Genomic DNA, 24922 nt, shown 5'->3' with positions numbered 1-24922 from the left:
TATATTATAATGGTATGTTTGACTATATAACACTGGTATGTTTGACTATATTATAATGGTATGTTTGACGTATGTTTGACTATATAACACTGGTATGTTTGACTATATTATAATGGTATGTTTGACTATATAACACTGGTATGTTTGACTATATAATACTGGTATGTTTGACTATATTATACAGGTATGTTTGACTATATAACACTGGTATGTTTGACTATATCATACTGGTATGTTTGACTATATAACACTGGTATGTTTGACTATATTATACAGGTATGTTTGACTATATAACACTGGTATGTTTGACTATATAAAACTGGTATGTTTGACTATATAATACTGGTATGTTTGACTATATAACACTGGTATGTTTGACTATATCAAACTGGTATGTTTGACTATATAACACTGGTATGTTTGACTACATAACACTGGTATGTTTGACTATATTATAATGGTATGTTTGACTATATAACACTGGTATGTTTGACTATATAACACTGGTATGTTTGACTATATTATACAGGTATGTTTGACTATATAACACTGGTATGTTTGACTATATTATACTGGTATGTTTGACTATATAACACTGGTATGTTTGACTACATAACACTGGTATGTTTGACTATATTATAATGGTATGTTTGACTATATAACACTGGTATGTTTGACTATATAACACTGGTATGTTTGACTATATCATACAGGTATGTTTGACTATATAACACTGGTATGTTTGACTATATTATACACGTATGTTTGACTATATAACACTGGTATGTTTGACTATATTATAATGGTATGTTTGACTATATAACACTGGTATGTTTGACTATATAATACTGGTATGTTTGACTATATTATACATGGTATGTTTGACTATATAACACTGGTATGTTTGACTATATAACACTGGTATGTTTGACTATATATGTTTGACACTGGTATGTTTGACTATATAACACTGGTATGTTTGACTATATTATAATGGTATGTTTGACTATATAACACTGGTATGTTTGACTATATTATACAGGTATGTTTGACTATATAACACTGGTATGTTTGACTATATTATACTGGTATGTTTGACTATATAACACTATATAACACTGGTATGTTTGACTATATAACACTGGTGTGTTTGACTATATCATACTGGTATGTTTGACTATATTATAATGGTATGTTGTGACTATATAACATGTTTGACTACATAACACTGGTATGTTTGACTATATAACACTGGTGTGTTTGACTATATCATACTGGTATGTTTGACTATATCATACTAGTATGTTTGACTATATCATACTGGTGTGTTTGACTATATCATACTGGTGTGTTTGACTACATAACACTGGTATGTTTGACTATATAACACTGGTATGTTTGACTATATTATAATGGTATGTTTGACTATATAACACTGGTATGTTTGACTATATTAACTGGTATGTTTGACAATATCATACTGGTATGTTTGACTATATATCACTGGTATGTTTGACAATATCATACTGGTATGTTTGACTATATAACACTGGTATGTTTGACTATATAACACTGGTGTGTTTGACTATATCATACTGGTATGTTTGACTATATCATACTAGTATGTTTGACTATATCATACTGGTGTGTTTGACTACATAACACTGGTATGTTTGACTATATAACACTGGTATGTTTGACTATATAACACTGGTGTGTTTGACTATATCATACTGGTATGTTTGAGTATATCATACTGGTATGTTTGACTATATCATACTGGTATGTTTGACTATATTAAACTGGTATGTTTGACAATATCATACTGGTATGTTTGACTATATATCACTGGTATGTTTGACAATATCATACTGGTATGTTTGACTATATAACACTGGTATGTTTGACTATATCAAACTGGTATGTTTGACTATATCATACTGGTATGTTTGACTATATCACACTGGTATGTTTGACTATATAACACTGGTATGTTTGACAATATCATACTGGTATGTTTGACTATCATACAGGTATGTTTGACTATATAACACTGGTATGTTTGACTATATCACACTGGTATGTTTGACTATATAACACTGGTATGTTTGACTATATAATACTGGTATGTTTGACTATATAACACTGGTATGTTTGACTATATTATACACGTATGTTTGACTATATAACACTGGTATGTTTGACTATATTATAATGGTATGTTTGACTATATAACACTGGTATGTTTGACTATATCATACTGGTGTGTTTGACTATATCATACTGGTGTGTTTGACTATATAACACTGGTATGTTTGACTATATAACACTGGTATGCTTGACTATATAACACTGGTGTGTTTGACTATATCATACTGGTATGTTTGAGTATATCATACTGGTATGTTTGACTATATCATACTGGTATGTTTGACTATATTAAACTGGTATGTTTGACAATATCATACTGGTATGTTTGACTATATAACACTGGTATGTTTGACAATATCATACTGGTATGTTTGACTATATAACACTGGTATGTTTGACTATATCAAACTGGTATGTTTGACTATATCATACTGGTATGTTTGACTATATCACACTGGTATGTTTGACTATATAACACTGGTATGTTTGACAATATCATACTGGTATGTTTGACTATCATACAGGTATGTTTGACTATATAACACTGGTATGTTTGACTATATCACACTGGTATGTTTGACTATATAACACTGGTATGTTTGACTATATAATACTGGTATGTTTGACTATATAACACTGGTATGTTTGACTATATTATACACATATGTTTGACTATATCATACTGGTGTGTTTGACTATATCATACTGGTATGTTTGACTATATAATGCTGGTATGTTTGACTATATCACACTGGTATGTTTGACTATATAACACTGGTATGTTTGACTATATAATGCTGGTATGTTTGACTATATCACACTGGTATGTTTGACTATATAACACTGGTATGTTTGACTATATAACACTGGTATGTTTGACTATATCATACTGGTATGTTCGACTATATCATACTGGTATGTTTGACTATATAACACTGGTATGTTTGACTATATCATACTGGTATATTTTGCCTAATCACACTGGTGTGTTTGTTATGTTTGTCTTGATGGCACTGTTCTGTTTGCCTCAGTATCATTGTTCTGTATTCATAGGTGTCACCATTATATTTGCCATGGTGTCACTGTTCTGTTTTCATAGAGGGCACGGTTCTGTATTCATAGGTGTCACTGTTCTGTTAGCCTTGGTGTCACTGTAACATTCTCTATACCTAGAAATGAGACACACAAGCTGTTGTGTCTTGTAATATGATTGTTTGTTGGTTTTAGTCTCTAAAGGCTAAGTGAGGTATAGGGATACCATGACATCTGTCATTTGTCATCCATTGTCTGTCGTCTGCCAACTGTCTTTCAACTTTTTCTACATGTCGCCAATGGTTATGAACAACTCAGTGGATTTTACCCAAATTTGTTCTGAAGCATCCTTGGAGGAAAGGGAGTGAAATTTGTTTAAACATATGGGTCTTTACCTCATGGGGAAGAAGGGATTGGGCCCAATAAGGGACATTAGGCAAATTCTTTAAAATCCTACTACTCCTGCAGGAATGATTGGATTTTGCCTAAATTTGATAGGAAGCTTTCTTAGGAAAAAAGGAATCAGTTTTATATAAGCGTTTGGTCTCGGCCCTTGGAACAGGAGTTTGAGGCCCAATAAAGGAAATAGAGCAAATTCTTGGAAATCCTTCTCCTCTTAAAGGAATTATTGGATTTTGCCAAAATTATGTTTGAAGCATTGATGATGAAGAGGAATCAATTATGCTAGGTGAGCAGTACAGGTCTTATTGGCCCCTTCATCTACTGTGATAATTTCCTGTGTCTTGTGACATGATCTTCATTATTGATATTTGTATTGTGATGTGTGAATGAACAGGGAAAGCTACATATTCCTGCTGAATGTCCTAACAGAAACTCAACCCTTACCTCATATCTAACACTATACTAACAACCACCCCTTCTTGCATTTGACATCGATGATAAACACGAGACACCTGAGTGATGAGGATGACCTCCAGTAAGTTTTTGTGAACTACAGCTATTAGTCTTTGATCACTATATAGGGTGATTAGCGTTGCGATCTGTCCTTCAGACAATTTCCTTGTGATAGATATAAGACCTTGAGCAGTATTTATTGGATGGGATATACAGTTCTAATGTGTTTGATGAAATTTCAGCTCAAAGTAAACTAGATTTTCTTCCTTAAAAGATACAAGATCTGATTAAAGGAGAGTTTGATTGGCAAAGTCGTTTGTAGGAGAAATGTATAGCTATGTATGTAACATATTTACACTACAGACATTCACACAATACAATAAAATAGATTACAAATTCCTTTTCTTGATCTACAATTGATTTTAATTCTGGTGGACGTGGCAGATTTAGTCTCCTTGAAAGGCAGTTTAACAGCAGTCTTTATGCTAGAAGGATATTGGTTGTGGCCAACACAGATTAACTAGTATGACCCAGAACCACCAGACTGCAGACACCTGCTCTAAATGTATTTATTACATCTCCTCTCAGTCTAGTGTGACCCAGAACCACCAGACTACAGACACCTAAACATAGTTATTACATGTCCTCTAAGTCTAGTGTGACCCAGAACCACCAGACTACAGACACCTTCTCTAAACATAGTTATTACATCTCCTCTGAGTCTAGTGTGACCCAGAACCACCAGACACCTAAACATAGTTATTACATCTCCTCTCAGTCTAGTGTGACCCAGAACCACCAGGCTACAGACACCTAAACATGGTTATTACATGTCCTCTAAGTCTAGTGTGACCCAGAACCACCAGACTACAGACACCTAAACATAGTTATTACATCTCCTCTCAGTCTAGTGTGACCCAGAACCACCAGACTACAGACACCTTCTCTAAACATAGTTATTACATCTCCTCTCAGTCTAGTGTGGACCACAACCACCAGACAGCTGAATCATTTGTCAAAATACATGTTACTTTGATATGTTGGTCAACAAAAGTAAACCTGGTTGCCCAATTTACATGTTGTATACACAGAGATATTCCTTCATTATAAGATGGAAACCACTTAATGCCCTATCGTTTAATGTCACTCTTTGTAAATATTGTACGTTCTTGAAATACCCGTTTTTAGCTTTATATCTTCTATGTAATCTGACATCTGATTATGTCACTTATTGTCATGTGGTCAATGCTTAATATCACTTCGTTTTGAAAAACTTTCACCAAGAAAAGGTAAATTATATTTTGACAACTTTCAGCAAACAAAACACAGGTAAATTACAAGTAAGTGAGGACAAGAACTATGTATTCATACCTCAAGATCTTTGTATCACACCTGGACATGTTATGTAAATGTTGTCAGTGCTCCACTGGCAAACTTTTATACCTCATGTCTCCCAAACAGTAGATCGGCCCGCTTAAAATTGCCTCGAAAGCTTCATGGAGCTGCTTACGTCTATGCTGGTATCTTAATCTTCTATCTTTCCCAAATGATTTGTTCAGGTTACATAATGTTTTCTATGGGATGAAGATTGAAAATCCATATGGTCATAATATCAGAACTTCAGAACATTTTTTCTTTCTTCAAATCATTTATTGCTTAAATTATCTGAGCACTCATAAGGTAGCTGTTAAATGTTCTCAAACTGGAAATTCCATGTGTTGTGTTTCACAACATTTGATTGACTGTCAAAAACAACCACCAAGATAACGGCTTATGAAAGGTGGCATTTCAAAGTGAACAGTTCACACTTTGTCAGATATTTGTGTCAGCAATTCTCGATGAGAGCATTCTTCACACTTAATATATGTTAACTGTGCAATGATGCCCTATTATGAAGCCTTACACATAATGGATGGATGCTGAAAATATCAGTTGATGATATTGTAGTGTCACATACCACATTGACTGTAAACTGTGATCATTCCCATTAATTTGTGATTTATTTTTTTTTTATAATTTTTTATTTTTCAAGATTTTACACGTTGAACAGGACAAATACACTCACACCCTCTCACACATCCAACCACAGGTGCACATATAGTCATTGCGTGTCAAACAAGTACACTCCATTCAAAAGAATCATCAACATCATCATCAACATTCAACAATGCATGTGATCATTACTACTATTATTATTATTATTATCACCATACATGATAATCCTCATATATCACAATCAATATTATTATGTTACACACTAAATAATGCATCATCATCATCATCATCATCATCATCATCATCATCATCATCATCATCATCCTCAAAAACATGATAATCTTCCTCATCATCCATTTCAACATATATATCACAATCAATATTACTATCATGATTATTGTACATACTAAATAATGCATCATCATCATCCACATTCAACAATTCATTATCATCATCAAATCAAGATTCATACTTTCATAACCATTATGAAACCTTATGATTCATAAATATCACAGTAAACTTTTGTTTGAAATGCACACATGCATAAACACACACACAACCATAAATTGACATCATCATACAGAAATGAGGAAATGAAATAGAACTTTATTAGGGATAAGAAATTTAAAGAGAAAGAAATTGAAGAGAAGGAAGAAATAGTAAAGTGGATTGTTGGGTGAGATGGTAAAATAGGTTAGAGTAATTTAATCTTTTAATGTTTTTCTTTCTTTATATCTGGTTACTCGGTATGGTCAAGGACTGTTATGTATATAATTATAAAAAATTATAGAAAAAAAAAGAAAAACTAGTAATGCGATGGGTAATAGATCAAAGTGTGTAGATCAAAACTGTATTAATTTTTCCCATTTTTTCCATTCATTCTCAAATTTACGTTTTACTTTATCATCCTTACCATTAGCTATATATTTTTGTATCATATAATTATCTTTGATTGTATTAATTAGTGCATGCAAGTTTAGTGAACGGTGTAAGCATCTCATTTTATAAATATACTGTTTAATAATAATTATAATCTCATTGTCTACTCTGTTACTCGGAAGGAAGTTTTGATGTAGGAGACCAAGAATGAAAGTTTGCTTGTTTACTGAGAAAGGGATAAATAGAGCTTCTAACAAAATATCAAGACTCTGTAATAGTCTTTGTACTTCCTGACATTCCCACAGCAGATGACTGATTGTTTCGTGCTCAGAGTTACACAACACACAAAGAGGGGAGATAACTAATCTAATTTTAAAAAGAAGGGAATTTGTTGCTAATGCATGGTGGATTACCCTATACTGGAACCACTGGAACTTTGTATTTTTTGTTACATGGAATGGCATTAAATAGTACTTATCCCAAGTTTGTTTATCTATATTATCAAATATACTATTCCATTTTTTGGTACCCGATGGTAACACGTTACATTTAATTAGAGTATTATAAAACCTTTTTGACCCTTTTTTGTCTTGAAGAAAGATACGTAAGGTGATTGGTATGCAAGGATAGATTATAGAGGGGTTAGAGATAGTATCTGATGCAATAAATTTTTTGACTGCAGAGACCAGACCCTGGTATTGTAAAAAATTTGTATTTATTTGATATTTTCGAATAAATTCTTCCCTTCCATAGAAAACACATCTGTTGGTATCTTTGATTAAATTAGCTATGATAGTTATATTCTTCTTAAACCAACTCTCATAAAATACTGTTTTACCTCCTATCTTTATTTTATTGTTATACCAAATTGGGACAGATAATATATTACTCTGAAATAGCTTATCCTCATATTTTGTGTTAAGTGTACCCCAAGCTTTGAAAACATCACACCAAAATTTGTTTTTGCACTTTTTTATGCATAAATGAATATAATTATTACCACAGTTTGCAAGAAGGTCAGTGTCAATATAGGTTTTTAGAATTATCTGCCATTTCTCAGTACTGCGATAGAGTCTCCTTATCCAAGTCAGTTTCAATGCATTTATAAAAGCTACAAGATTGACCATCTTAAGACCACCATTAGCATAGTTTTGCATAACTGTATCCCGTTTGATTTTATCTGGTCTTCCATCCCATAGAAAGTCAAAAAGTAGAGAGTTGAGTTTAAACAGAAACTTCTCATCTGGATTAGGTAATGAAATAAAGAGATGATTAAATTGTGATATAAGCAACGACTTTATAATGTTTATTTTTCCTATTGGAGTTAATGATCTTCTATTCCATATTTTTATTAGCGATTTCAGTTTAGTGAGTTTTTTATCAAAGTTTAGTTTCGGTATTTCATGTAGATTCACACTAAAATCAACTCCTAATAATGTAAATCTTTCTTTGCCCCACTGTAGGTTAAGTTCAGGTAAAAGTTTATCCTCATTATATTTTTTACTTCCAATCCATATTACCTGAGTTTTATCAATATTCATTTTTAATCCAGAAATATTTGCAAATTCATTAAGCTCTCTGATGGATTCTTTTAGTGATTTTTCAGACCCATCGAGGATAAGCGAAGTATCATCAGCATACTGAGATAGTAATATAGGACAGTTTTCAACTTCAACAGCAATGATATTTCTATTGTTTCTTAACTTTATTGCCAAAACCTCAGCACAAAGAATAAACATATACGGCGCGACTGGGTCCCCCTGTCGGCAGCCCCTCTTAATATCAAAGAAAGAAGATAGGTTCCCCCCCACCCCCCCCCCCTGATTTACAGCTGACTGTGCTTTATTATGTAATGTTTTAAACCAGTGAATTATGCTTTTACCAAAACCAAAAAGAAGTAGAACTTTTTCTATGAATAGCCAAGACACAGAATCAAATGCTTTCTGAAAATCAATCATTAATAACATTCCTGGTATATCCTTTTCCTCAGTGTATTGCATAATGTCATAAATCAATCGTGTGTTAACCCCTATGTAACGCCCAGCTAAAAAACCTGTTTGGTCATTGTTAATTAATTTGTCTAGGACAGTTTTTATTCTCTGTGCTATAGTACCTGATGCTATTTTATACACAGTGTTTAACAGAGAAATTGGCCTCCAGTTTTTTATGAAATGCTTAGGTTTGTCTGGTTTTGGTATGCATGTAATTAAGCCCTGCCTCTGTGTTATGGATAGTTGCCCTGAATGATAACCGAAGTTAATAGACCTAACAATAAATTCCCCTATTTTCCCCCAGAAACATTTGAAAAATTCTGTTGTAAACCCATCCGACCCAGGACTCTTATTGTTTTTCATAAATTTTAAAGTATTTCCTGCTTCTGTATAGGTAATTTCTCCTTCTAGATTTCCAGACTCTTGTGCAGAAAGTTTAGGAACTTCATCACTGATATAATGATTAAGATCAATGTCTTGTATATTACTACTATCTGAGACATCATAGAGATTTTTGTAAAAAGAACAAACTTCTTCCAATATCCTTTCCTGTTTTGTTATTATGTTATTATTGTCGGTTTGTAATTTTGGTATTATTTTAGATATATAGTTTCTATTTTCTAAGTTAAAGAAGTAACTGGTTGGTTTTTCCCCCTCTTCCGCCCATTTGGTCCTTGATCTAATAATACTCCCTTTAATCTTATGTGTTCTTAGTTTTACTAAATCCTGCTTTTTCTCTTTCAATTCATCTATATCAATGTTTTCCTGTGCTTCTAGCTCTTGTATTACTTTCATAAGATTACCTTCCCTTAAATGAGATTGTTTTTTCTTGTATGATGCATAAGCTATGGATTTCCCTCGAATTTCCATCAGTAAAGTTTCTAAAAATAATTGATCATTAATAGTGAATTGTATTAATGAATTAGGAATATTTTCAATATCATTAAGATCATAAACTGGTATACAATATTGTTTCTTTACTGTATTGATACAAGTATTTACAGTGTTTAAATATTCTAGATCATGAAGCAGTGAGTTATTAAGTTTCCATGTTCCTTTGCCTCTCTTAAACTCGTTAAAAGTCATGGATATATTAGGGAAGGAATGATCACTCCTATAACCAGGATCAACACCTGTATGGTTTACACTAGATAGCAAACTTTCAGATACAAGGAAAAAGTCAAGACGTGCCTGTTTCACTGGGTTCTTTCTTCTCCAAGTATATCTCCTAACATTTTCGTGATGCTCTCTAAAAATATCTACAAGACTAAAATTTTCCATGGTATCTAATACCCTGTCTCTTGCTTTTGGATTGTTGATATTTTTATATGTATTGTCATAATCAAGAATAGGCTTTAAAACAAGGTTAAAATCACCACAAATAATAACGTGTGTATTTTCAAAGTCTTCTATGGTGTCTGAAATCTTTGTATAAAAATCTGGATTATCTTGGTTAGGACCGTATAAATTAACAAGCGTAATGTGTGAGTCATTTACTTCTATGTCTAGTGCTAAGAAATTTCCTGATGAATCCTTCTTTTCCTTGTGAATTTTGCACTCAAAATTACTACCTATAAGAATAGCTACCCCTCGAGAGTTTCCGCGGAAGGACGAGAAAAATGATTCATAACCCCATTCATTTCTTATCAACTGTTCATTATCATCAGTGAAGTGCGTATCCTGTAGACAGTATATATTTTTATTAGTATGTCTTAAGTAAGAGAAAACATCCTCACGCTTTTCTTTGTTCGAAAGTCCTTGGACATTGGCCGAGATAATCTTTATACCCTCCCCCATTCGATCAACAGCAAAGTTTGATATGCTAACTCAAACCCAAGAGAAAGAGAGATAAAGAATAAGAGAAAAACAAAATAGAAGAAATAAAATACATTAATACTTAGGAATGGCGTTTTGATTACTACCTGTCTGCATACTGTAAAATAATCAAATAGGTCTAGATGATCTCCAAAAGCCTGTCGACCTATGACCGGAAGTAGTATACTAAATATGGAGAGATTACCCCAACGAATTCCGGACACGGGCTGTGACTAATAAAAGAAGGGCGATCGGAATAGAATATCCGGATGAGTCAGGGGATCGATATTGAAGATTAGCAATAAACTACTTTTCAATTAGTAAAAAATCAGACGTTACTTACCGGTATCAGAAATTAGAACATCCATATTATAACTCCATACGAAATACACATTTGCACACAAAACTCACCAGTTGAACACAATTATATCACAAATTCACCAAAGGAAGAGGAGAGAGAAAAAAAAAATAGTCATAATGATTCGCGATTCATTATAAGCTGGTCGGCAGCACAATTCAGTGCCTTTAACTGTCCTTACCGACCATTCGTCCTCTAAAGTTGTTATCATCCATCAAGTACTCATCGTTCAACGGTGAGTCATAGAAAAGTCGTCGTTTTTTGCCGTTCTTCAGGAAAGCGAAAAGTTTTCCGTCTATACTGTGAGTGTTTTTAACACAGTCCAGATCGAAAGCACTCTTAAGAATATGTTTGTTGATCCTGGTCAGATCCTCTAAGATGACATATCCGGTACCTTTCAGCTTCTTTCGCGCACGGATGACTTCTTGTTTCTTGAGCCTTCTAGTAAACTTTACGATGATGTTCCTTGGCTTGGCCTTGTTAAAACGTCCAAGTCTGTGGGCTATGTTGATATCGTTCTCAGACAATTCAACATGCAAATTGTTCGTCACAAAGGAAACAATTTTTCCAACACACTCCTCAGCGGTTTCTTTTTCTGATACGTCCTCTAATCCAACAATCCTGAGTGAGTCGTTTCTACCGTGCTGCTCGAGATCGTTAAGTTTTAACTCAGTCTTATCTCTCGCATCTTGAAGTTTGACTATCTAATTTTCCAAACTTTCCACTGTTTTACAAAGGTTCTCATTTTCAGTCTCTAACGCAAAAATTCGCCCCTCAAGACGATCTGTGATTTCGGAATTCTCTGCACAAATTTCCTTCTTGAGTTGGGTCAACTTATTGTCGAGATAGTCCCGTGTTATCATAGAGGAAAGTATTTTTAAAATTTCGTCCAACTTGTCTTCCATGCTCATTTTGTCCTTCACATTACTGAACACATTACTCTGCCGTCTGTCTTTAGTTACAGTGCTACCTCTTGTAGATACACCTGTTGGTTTATCCGGTCCTGGCATGATAAAGTTAACAGAGCTTTCTATCAGTGAACAAATCCAGGTAACACAGGCCGACAGGTATCGAGATCCGTGTATATATATTACATATACATGTACAATATGCAGTGAGTAGTAATCATTGTGTAGTGGTTCAATCCATTGTCAGGAAAAACGCTTCAAAACACACTTTTTAGAAACAAATTTCTAAAATAGGTCCCATATTTCCATTGCTCATTCAACTACATGATACGGTAGCAAATATAGTGTGTCGAAGCCGTGTCGAAAAATGTGATTTATTAGATACTTCAAAGGATAAACAACAAAAATTAAGAAAAAACACTTATGGGGAAAATAGATCAAACAGTAAAATTTTATCTCGAAACAGTTTCTGTAAGAAATAAGACAGTGTGGCCAATCGGAAAGTTAACTTCTGGGTTAAGACGTCAGAAAAAAAAAACTGTCAACTGTTAATGTCACATTCCACTTATTATCACATTTCCCTCTGACAAGTAGAACATGATATAGTGGTTTCCACTTTACAAGTGAAATTTGGAACTCTTACAATAGTGTCCTCAACTGTGTGTATTTCACAGGTACAGCTGGTCCAGTAAAAAGTGGAGTACTTGTGGAATTCTCCAACCTTGCATTCCACTTCCGTTCACCAGGTGATCTCGATGATGATGAGTTGGATGATGTTCTTCAGTTCTTACATAACAGAGTTCAAACACAGGAAAAAACAGAATTGCAGCAACTGAGATACCTCTACAACACTCTTAGGAGGTATGTAACACAAACATTTCTAAAACACTCTCAGGAGGTATGTAACACACAACTCTACAACACTCTCAGGAGGTATGTAACACAAACATTTCTAAAACACTCTCAGGAGGTATGTAACACACAACTCTACAACACTCTCAGGAGGTATGTAACACAAACATCTCTATAACACTCTCAGGAGGTATGTAACACAAACATTTCTAAAACACTCTCAGGAGGTATGTAACACACAACTCTACAACACTCTCAGGAGGTATGTAACACAAACATCTCTATAACACTCTCAGGAGGTATGTAACACAAACATCTCTACAACACTCTCAGGAGGTATGTAACAGAAACATCTCTACAACACTCCCTGGAGGTATGTAACAGACATCTCTACAACACTCTCAGGAGGTATGTAACACAAACATCTCTACAACACTCTCAGGAGGTATGTTACACACAACTCTACAACACTCTCAGGAGGTATGTAACACAAACATCTCTACAACACTCTCAAGAGGTATGTAACACAAACATCTCTATAACACTCTCAGGAGGTAACACAAACAACTTTACAACACTCTCAGGAGATATGTAACACACAACTCTACAACACTTTCAGGGGGTATGTAACACAAACATCTCTATAACACTCTCAGGAGGTATGTAACACAAACATATCTACAACACTCTCAGGAGGTATGTAACACAAACATCTCTACAACACTCCCTGGAGGTATGTAACACACATCTCTACAACACTCTCAGGAAGTATGTAACACAAACATCTCTACAACACTCTCAGGAGGTATGTAACACAAACATCTTTACAACACTCTCAGGAGATATGTAACACACAACTCTACAACACTTTCAGGGGGTATGTAACACAAACATCTCTATAACACTCTCAGGAGGTATGTAACACAAACATCTCTACAACACTCTCAGGAGGTATGTAACACAAACATCTCTACAACACTCTCAGGAGGTATGTAACACAAACATCTCTACAACACTCTCAAGAGGTATGTAACACAAACATCTCTACAACACTTTAAGGAGGTATGTAACAGAAACATCTCTACTACACTCCCTGGAGGTATGTAACACAAACATCTTTACAACACTCTCAGGAGGTATGTAACACAAACATCTCGACAACACTTTAAGGAGGTATGTAACACAAACATCTCTACCACACTCCCTGGAGGTATGTAACACAAATTCCTCTACTTTACATTTATAAGGTATTTAAATTTCTCTACAACACACTTTGTCTTGATGTTTATACCCGAGGCACATAGTTTTAGATTTGATGAGATAGATATGAAAAAGATGGTGAGGTGATATGAACTTGTTTATTTCTCTTAAAATTGAATATATATGGTAAAAATTAAATCCATCTGTTTTGCAAAACTCACAAAATTCATTTCCTTAAGTAGAGAAGCTGGATGTTTGCTATTTTTAATGTCTAAATTATGAAGTGCTTTCTATTTTCATGAAACGAATGTTTATGGTTGTGTACTTTAACCATCCGTAATCAGATGTACTACCGAAGTCATCATCTGCCTAATGTGTACTGTGACATGGCTAGGTAGTGAGGGACCAAAGGATGTGATAGTTTCATTACACTTTCTATACAGATAAACAATTATAAAAAGTACCTGTCACTTCACAACTATAGTCTATAGTCTGCAGTTGTTTCTGTGGAGATAAACCACTGTTGCCCCTAGAATAAGTCTGCAGTTGTTCCTAAAGACAGACCAGAGTTGGCCCCGGAGAATGGCCACAGTTATCCCTGGAAACAGTCTGCAGTTGTTCTTGTGGCGATAGACCGCAGTTGCTTTTAGAGAGTTGGCTCAGAAATTAATTTTTTATCACAATAAATCTTGATAACCAGTCAGTAGCACAAACTGTAATGATTATGGAACTAAAACTGTCTTTGTTTTAAAAAAATTGCCGCAAATGCATTGGAACTATTACAAGTCTGTGTTCTGTATCCTCCGTATCTACATCAAGCACAATCCAGCAATTATTTTACTATTTTATGTTTGTAGGACACAATGGTAAATATTTCAAGATGTTTTTATTCTTTGACGAGACATATCATGATACGCTGTTGTCTACCTGTCATGGACTTTTATTTGTCATGTGATCTCCAACATTTTCAACCAATTCCTTTCAAACTTGTTAGACTTTATTCCCATGACATTAAGTTCATTTCCCCTGAATGGCAGTTTGATATGACTGTATGTGAAAGAGTTAATATCCTCTCTTGTTTCCATCATGTTAATCTTGTTGAAAGATCTCCTCTCTCACTTATAACTGATTTTTTAAACATTTGTAGGCTTTACAACTATGACATGAAATTGAGCAGACCAATTCAATTGTTATTAAAGGAGTTATTGCCCTTTGGGATTTTAATTCCCCCCCCCCCCCCTCTCTTTTTGATACCCTCGTGATGAATTGTTGACATTATGTAGGAATACCCCCTAAATACATGTTTGTATGTACACATGTTATGAAAAATGACGTCACTACTCTACAGGCTGTATTTGACGTAATTTCTGACATTAATGAATTGCCAGATGTATTGTCATCCATATAAAACATTTATCAGCAGCATATCAAGTCTCTTACCCATCATTTTTGAAGTTTATTATATCATATATACACCAGAGACATTCACATCATCAAATCGGGCATTAGACTTACAGTATTACACAGACTCCATTGTCATTTATGCAGCATTTAAATGAAAAGTACACAATTTTACATATTTATAGTAACCGTAACCTAGATTTGCACTGCAGAAGACACAAATGTGAACTCTTACAAGATGTAATGTTAGTGGACATGTGTCATTTCCATGTACTCTTACCATGTCATGCCTTGTTGTTTTAATATTATTACCATGTCATGCCTTGTTGTTTTAATATCATAAGTCTTGCCTAGAGATTTCCTCCGATTTAACTGATTTCTGGCAGACATTGTAGGTTTTACAACTACAGCATGAAAATGAGTATTCTTTAACAGCAGATCTGTTCAACTGTTATTAAAGGAGTTATTACCCTTTGGGGTTTGTTTCGTTTCAGCATTTTAATCATGCAGAAATCTCCTCCCTCAGTTTTTTTTATGGTTACATAAAAATTTTCTTCCTTAAGGACAATAGGATTTTACTATTTTTGGAACAGTTATTACCATTTTATATTTTCACTATTTTAATCTCGTGTGGATATCTCCTCCTTCTGTCTTAACCAGTTCTTAAAAACTTGGCGGACTTTGTAACCATAACATGAGGTTTGCTTTCATAAACAGCATTTGATACAACAATATTTCAAAGAATTACTATCCTTTGGGCTTTTGTTCCAGAATTTTGATTTTCTGATAGCTTTAAATCTTACTTTAATTCATTATCAAAATGTATAGCAATGATTTCTTTATCATTGTTCTCACTTAATTTTATTATTTCTGTATTTCTGTTCGTTTCATCATGAATATATCTCGAGCATTGGACAGGCATGTAATTCCCTATACACACACACAGTGTTACTCTTTACAGAAGTATACACCACCAAGTCCAACAAAGTGTCAAGCACTAAAAGCATAGCATTAAAATTTATTGTCGTAATTGTCAATAATATTCATTTTAATAAATCCAAAACAGACGAAATCCATTTGTGCAAAATGCTTCATTATACTCAGAATTTATGGGAACTGTTATTGTTATTTTTTCATGACAAAATTGAAACCCCGTCGTATATTGTGTGTTTTACTGAATTTACACTTGTTTTCTTATATTAATGACATCACTACTACATTGGCTATTGGTGTCATGAATAAACAGTACAATACTCAGGAAGTTGGTACTGAAAATTCCTGTTATTTTTATACGCCCGTCGAAAGACAGACGTATTATGGTATGGCGCTGTCCATTTTCCAGCCGATCATTATGAACTTTTCACCATGATATGAAGTTGTGTGTTCCTGAACGTGGTTTTGATTTGGTGATTTGAACAAGAGTTATGACCCTTTGTTTATTTCACTATTTTCCAGCCATTTTCCAGATCTTTATGAAACTTGGTAGGCTTAATCACCATGATATGAAGTTGTGTCTATCTGAACAGGGTTTTGATTTGGTGATTTGAACAAGAGTTATGGCCCTTTGTTTATTTCACTATAGAAATCTTGTCCGGAGATCTCCAACATTTTTCAGCCAATCATTATGAAACTTGGTAGGCTTAATCACCATGATATGAAGTTGTGTCTTTCTGAACGGGGTTTTGGTTTGGTGATTTGAACAAGAGTTATGGCCCTTTGTTTATTTCACTATGAAATCTTGTCCTGAGATCTCCTCCCACATTTTCCAGCCGATCTTTATGAAACTTGGTAGGCTTAATCACCATGATATGAAGTTGTGTCTTCCTGAATAGGGTTTTGATTTGGTGATTTGAACAAGAGTTATGGCCCTTTGTTTATTTCACTATAGAAATCTTGTCCGGAGATCTCCTCCTACATTTTTCAGTCGATTTTTATGAAAGTTTGTATGCTTAATCACCATGATATGAAATTAAAAATCTTGTCTGAATATTTTCTCTAACCGATGTTTATGAACTTTTGCAGGTTTAATCTCTATAACATGATTTTATTTTTCTGAATTGAGGTTAATTAGATGATATATACAGAACCATTCCAAAAGTATTCAATCACTCAATATTTTTATGAAAATTTGAGTGAATATTTAATCATGTGATGAAAAGGATCTTATATTCGTTTCCATTTGATGTGAGATTTATGAAACTTGAGTCAATTTTTTTTCATTTTACCTCGCCAAAGGCTCTGTAAAATAAAAACATGTGCACCATGGTGTGTCGTGTACCAAAAGTAGGTCACTGTGACCTTGCCTTCGACCTTTGACTTCCATCAAAGTACACCAGGTGGAGGACTGTAATTCTTGAATTATCTACTTCGTTGGGGATATTCACGGGCGTATTTTGTTCCGTTTTGCGGTACTCTTGTTTAACTAAATCAGTGGATTTAGTGTAAAATCAACAAATTAAACCAAAAAAATTAATTCATACCTTAGAGCAACACAAGGAGATAACAAAACTTCCCCTCGTTAGTTGGAGGAGATGATTAACTTATGATACATCAACTCTTTATTACGTACATGCATCATTTATTATGCTTCCCAAAGGTAGAGCATATAGTCGCCACTTTGTCCGTCCATCCGTCTGTCATAATTTTGTCTGGAGCATTACACTAAAACTGTAAGAGGTATCAACATGAAACTTCATTGGTTATTAGATCTCAATAAGGATTTCGTATTGAACTTTGATATTTTTATACTTATACTTATCAGGGAATATAACCCATCTCTGATGGCCTTTGTTAACATTATCAAGTAGAAACAGCACAAAGTATAATAGTCATTCTTTAGGAATTGAGGCAGCTGCTGGTATTGAAGACCATATGATAAAAACTCTAGGGAGATGGTCATCAGACTGCTTCACTCAATATATCTGATCATCTCCAGAGGTGATACCACCGACACAAACACAAATGTCCAACCTTTAATACAACTTGGATAGGGAAGTAATCATACATCAGAAACAGTAAGAATTCTTTTAATTTTTATATACACAAGGTACGTGTTTTACCTTATGTTACATATACTTCACACAAGGTACGTGTTTTACCTTATGTTACATATTCTACACACAAGGTACGTGTTTTACCTTATGTTACATATACTTCACACAAGGTACGTGTTTTACCTTATGTTACATATTCTACACACAAGGTACGTGTTTTACCTTATGTTACATATTCTACACACAAGGTACGTGTTTTACCTTATGTTACATATTCTACACACAAGGTACGTGTTTTACCTTATGTTACATATTCTACACACAAGGTACGTGTTTTACCTTATGTTACATATTCTACACACAAGGTACGTGTTTTACCTTATGTTACATATACTACACACAAGGTACGTGTTTTACCTTATGTTATATATTCTACACACAAGGTACGTGTTTTACCTTATGTTACATATACTGCACACAAGGTACGTGTTTTACCTTTTGTTACATATTCTACACACAAGGTACGTGTTTTACCTTTTGTTACATATTCTACACACAAGGTACGTGTTTTACCTTATGTTACATATTCTACACACAAGGTATGTGTTTTACCTTATGTTACATATTCTACAAACAAGGTATGTGTTTTACCTTATGTTACATATTCTACACACAAGGTATGTGTTTTACCTTATGTTACATATTCTACACACAAGGTACGTGTTTTACCTTATGTTACATATACTTCACACAAGGTACGTGTTTTACCTTATGTTACATATTCTACACACAAGGTACGTGTTTTACCTTATGTTACATATTCTACAAACAAGGTATGTGTTTTACCTTATGTTACATATTCTACACACAAGGTACGTGTTTTACCTTATGTTACATATACTGCACACAAGGTACGTGTTTTACCTTATGTTATATATTCTACACACAAGGTACGTGTTTTACCTTATGTTACATATTCTACACACAAGGTACGTGTTTTACCTTATGTTATATATTCTACATACAAGGTACGCGTTTTGCCTTATGTTACATATTCTACACACAAGGTACGTGTTTTACCTTATGTTACATATTCTACACACAAGGTACGTGTTTTACCTTATGTTACATATACTTCACACAAGGTACGTGTTTTACCTTATGTTACATATTCTACACACAAGGTACGTGTTTTACCTTATGTTACATATTCTACACACAAGGTACGTGTTTTACCTTATGTTACATATTCTACACACAAGGTACGTGTTTTACCTTATGTTACATATACTTCACACAAGGTACGTGTTTTACCTTATATTACATATTCTACACACAAGGTACGTGTTTTACCTTATGTTATATATTCTACACACAAGGTACGTGTTTTACCTTATGTTACATATTCTACATACAAGGTACGCGTTTTACCTTATGTTACATATTCTACACACAAGGTACGTGTTTTACCTTATGTTACATATACTTCACACAAGGTACGTGTTTTACCTTATGTTACATATACTTTCTGTATTTATAATGTATCTTGTGCAGTGTATATATAATTTGATGTCAAATTTATTAAATGATAATAATAACTGGTCTTCTTGGGGGTTCTATCTCCAACTACTACTAGCAAGCTGATGTTACAATGTGTATCATTCATTCAGAAAGTGATTAATTATTTGTATATCCAGGAGATGTTGCACATATGATTGGCTTTGCCGAGTCCTCCCCAATCTCAACCTGGGCCTGTACACTAAACACCTTAGCATTTATCTACAGGTTCCTATATGGATGTACAGATACTGATTACAATCAGTCTATACTCTAACTACATTGACCATAAATTAATAATGTTCCATACTCTGTGTCCACACACAGACATGACTGTCCTTGTCGGTCCCTCCCCAGTTATAGGCATGGAGTCTACAGCAATTCCATTGGTTCTGCTACTGATAAATTGATGTGTTTATGTATCCTGTGAGATCGTTATGCTGTAGGTTGTCCTCCCCAATGACAACCAGGTCCTGTAGACTCACAGTTGGCATTAACTACAGGCTCCAGCACAGCTGCACTATCACATTGATTTCAATTAGCAGATGTTTACCGAACTGATAGAAGCAGTCATTCTGTGTAGCCCCTTGAGGATGCCATACTTTTATAAAGTTCATAAGAAAAAACATCTTGTGTAAATAAACAATGTTATCTTAACCTAATTGATTTTGTTGTTTTGTATAAACAAGAACACGACTACATCGGCTATTGGTGTGATGGATAAACAGTACAGTACTCAGGAAATTAGTACTATACTGTTCCTGTTAATTTTTAACCGTTTCTCATTTTGTGAACAGAATAATGAGTGGATTTAGGTAAAAATCATTGAATTAAACAACAAAAAATTAATGATTTTAAAATATACAGCTAGACTTTTTCTGATTTTGGAAATTAAAACAGTGACTGTTATAACACCTGTATACAATAGTGTGGAACTTTTAGCCCACCGATACAATCATCAGGTGGTTCATGTATCCTGTTGTTCGTGATCTATTATCTATCCTCTAATAATTTATCATTATTTCTTGAGAGATAATGGGTGGATCTGTTTCTCTCACATTCCACTGGTAGGTTTCTCTTGGTCTCTGGTATGGTATCCTTCTAATTTTGAAAAAAATGGCTTAACGGCGGCCATGTGGAGGTTTTACCATTTAGCTCAAAAACGTTCGGGCGGAGCATAAAGTTGGTGCTTTGTCCATCCATCCAACTTTCCATCCAGCCATTTTGTGTACAAAACATAACTTTGCCGGCAGTAAAGCAAAGATCAGGAGACTTGGTCTGTACATCAGTTATACCAAGGTGATGAGCAGTGTTCTAGATTCAAGGCCCACAACTGGGGATGACTATTGTGGCCAAAAAAGGCGTCATGATGATAACAATATTCCAGTGAATATCACAATAGTATGAATTTTTTGTTTTACCTTTGAATGATGTTTTTCTTACTCAGAAGTAAAGCAGGGTCATTAACCTATTAAATGTATCGGAATGCTCAGTTTACAAATGTTATAGCTGAAAAAATATATAAAGTGTGTTGCACTGTGGTACTTTGTACAGTTTGTTAAATTTTTATATTGTTTATTTTATATAATATTACATATTATTCTGTGATATCTACGATAAAACTCATACACTTACTTACACTTAGGACCGTACAATATTAATTTCATTTTGGTGTTAGTTTTACAAAAAATTTAGTATGAATTTTCTCTTTATTTTTCATTTCTTTATTTAATGTTTTAAAAGGTGAAAATTTAATCCAACAATGATATAATCATTTGGTTTTGACACACTTTATAACATTGTTAGCACAGCCATGTCATATATTTCAACCTTTCTCTTGGAAAATATATATATATACGTTAGTGATATATTTGTTTGTCATGTTATGTGATTAATTTTCTCTGTATATACGATACACAAAGTTTTTATCTTTAATTATATACCAATATATGCCTACCAAAGGTATGATGACATAGCTATTTACCAAATGAAGGTGCCTGTGTTTTCATAAACAGGGGTTCCCTTGTGAATAGTTTTGAGAACTTTTGTAATCAAAATGCTGATATCAGAGATGTTTCATAAGTATACAAAAGCTATACAGACATTTGGCTATTAGCTCCGTGAAAAATCTTGTTTTCAAGTAATGAATGATAGTTGAAAGAATAATCTCAATAGTTATCAACTTGAAGATATGCTATGAACCTATAGCTATCAAGAGCCAAACTATCACAATACATCACTAATTTAACCTATCATAACACCACTACCTACAACCCCTTATTTACAGAAATATTGCCCTTAATGTTAAAATTTGAAATCTGAAAACATAACTTTGCTTGCTTTTAAACTAGGATAATTATACGTGGTATAAATCAGTGGTGACACTGAGACAATGTAAAGTTGTTTACCTGTTGTTTTGATTCTCTGGTGACCACTAAGTCCATAAGTAAGATTAGGCTCCAAGGCTTATATATTGTTAGTAGTAATATATAGGAATAAAATTTGGGACAGAACAAAAACTTTGATACATCAAGAAATATGAATCATCAGAGTTCGAATCATAGAAGTTTGACTACAAATATCACTTAATTCAGGAGGTATCCATTGTTACTTGTTAGCTCTATTTAGGATCAATACACAGGATTCAGAATTGTTCACAAAACAAACGCTTTATTTAGACATATTTTAAACAGATTTTGATATCAATGTATATTCCACCTTGAAATATAAGTGTTTTCAAGTTTCATTTTTTTTGCTTTGTGGGTCAATATTCGTCTCATGTCTGTAAATCAGGCTCCATCGGCATGGTCATCAGTATACATATACATAAGCACGTGTCTGTTAAATTGAACTAGAAGTATCTAGATTAATCAATATTTTCAATATTTTAAGATTTGTACTCATGTTATGAGGTTTTTAGGTCATCAGACCCTTTGGTCTGATGACCTATTGTGATCGCCTTTTGTCCAGCGTCGTCTGTTGTAAACATTTTCAACTTCTTCTCAAGTTCTACATGTCTCATTGAGCTGAAACTTACCTCAAATGATCCTGACCAAAGTTTGTTAATTTCGGGGTGGTCAGAAATCCAACATGGCTGCCATCTTGAAAACACATTTTCGAATTCTTCTTAAGTTCAAAATTTGAAATCTTGTATTTTATGCCAGATGACCATTAAGGCCCATGAGCCTCTTGTTTTTTCTTCTTTTTTTTTTAAATTGGTGTCTCATTTTCATAATGTTTATGATTTCTGTATGTGTTAATTGAGTCATAAGTAATTACAAACTGTAATATTAAAGGCAACATTAAAACCTTATCGATCTCTCGCAGCTCACACTACTCTGCGTGTATTATTGAAATGAACAAATACCAGTATCATGATGAAAGCAGTTATACCAAGTGTCTCTCATCTAAGTCGCCAATAAACTCTGTGTAGATAGTGTATTAGAGAGACAATAGAGATTTAAAGTGATAGATTATTACTCTACATATTTCTCTAACTGTATTTTTGTCACTCTACCTAATAGTTTAATCCATAGAAATTGTGTCTTCTACATATTGATTATGTGTTAGTTGGCCGTTATTTCCAATGATGTTAAATTAAATCCACGGCCTCTGCACAGTCTTGATACATCACTCCTAAAAGTTCCATTATGAAGAAATAAAGTTGACAATTCCATGAAAATGATGTAAAATGTCTTACTAAAACTGGTCTTTCTACAGAAGTTGCAGATTCTGATATTTCTATCAATACTTATTCATATCATCAGTAGGGCCACTGGTGTTGATGTGTGCTAATTCATCATGAAAATAATATACTTAAAGGTAACTTGATTTAAAATTTTACAGCTAGAGTTACACATCAAATTTGGCAAATTTCTTCTTGGTTGTGTGTATATATACAGACCAGAAATGTAGGTCATTTACTGGAACACAGGCTTTGTTGATGAACCTGCACAAATAACTCCAACATCTGTAACCTCAATAGATTAAACTAATAAAAGTCTAGGTAGAATGCTGTAATATCTCCTCCTATTTGGACCTGATCATATGGTACTTAAAATAATGAAGAAATTTTAACTCTGAATATTCCTCTAACTTTACTCTTTACAAAGACAATCTAAAGTGGAGTTATTCCCCTTAGTTGGAAAAGTGCCAATATAAATGATATCTATCAACGATAAAATGTTTAATAAATAATTTATCGAACTATAGAACCATGTCTATTACTTATTGATTAAGGAAAATGATTGAAAAAATACATTTAAATACTTAAAACAATCTCATAAAACATAATGTTATTACTATGTATCAATCAGGATTCTAAAGACTCAACTGTTCACTTAAGATTTGTTTTTTGTGACATTAGTAAAGTATTTGACAGGATATGACACAAAGAGCCTTTATATAAATAATTAAAGGGGAATTACTCATTTGGTTTTAAAACTTTGTTATATATAGGAAACAAAAGTACAAACAGAGGGAATATGTTTCTACTTTCAAGCCAGTATGTGCAGGGGTGCCCCAGGGATCTGTTTTTGGTCCAATTATGTTTTTATGGTATATCAGTGATATTAACTGTGTTTCAAATGTTTTAAAGTTATTTGTAGATGATACATGATGGTCTACAGTCATTGATGATAATCCTGTTGAGCTGACTGATGATTTATCTTATATTCAACATGGAGCTAAGAGATTGGATATTAAATTTAATCTGATTAAAATAGAATCAGTTATTTTTTTCAAAAAACCTTATCATCCAGATATATATTTATATACTGAACCAGTTAAAGTTGTAAATATTCTTAAACATCTTGGTCGAACAGAAAGCATGTACATGGAATAGAATTAGTATTTTAAGAATGATGAAATACAAACTTGATAGATAAACTCTTACAACAATTTACATTTTATATATAAGACCTTTACTAGAATATA

General features: G+C 33.6%; 1 protein-coding gene across 1 annotated transcript in view; it reads left to right on the top strand.

Moving 5' to 3' along the window:
• Positions 1–24922, top strand: part of LOC132554263 (ATP-dependent DNA helicase Q4-like) — a 198791-nt gene that overhangs the window by 170694 nt on the left and 3175 nt on the right. Inside the window, exon 19 of the mRNA XM_060218571.1 lies at positions 12665–12845. Within this exon, the coding sequence (XP_060074554.1) occupies positions 12665–12845 (181 nt within the window). The remainder of the gene's footprint in view (positions 1–12664; positions 12846–24922) is intronic.

This window comes from Ylistrum balloti, unplaced genomic scaffold, assembly GCF_031769215.1.
Source record: "Ylistrum balloti isolate Yb309-2 unplaced genomic scaffold, AGI_CSIRO_Ybal_v1 Utg370388, whole genome shotgun sequence".
Lineage (NCBI taxonomy): Eukaryota > Metazoa > Mollusca > Bivalvia > Pectinida > Pectinidae > Ylistrum > Ylistrum balloti.
Note: the sequence above shows the minus strand (reverse complement) of the source record. Positions and strands in the feature narration are given on the sequence as shown.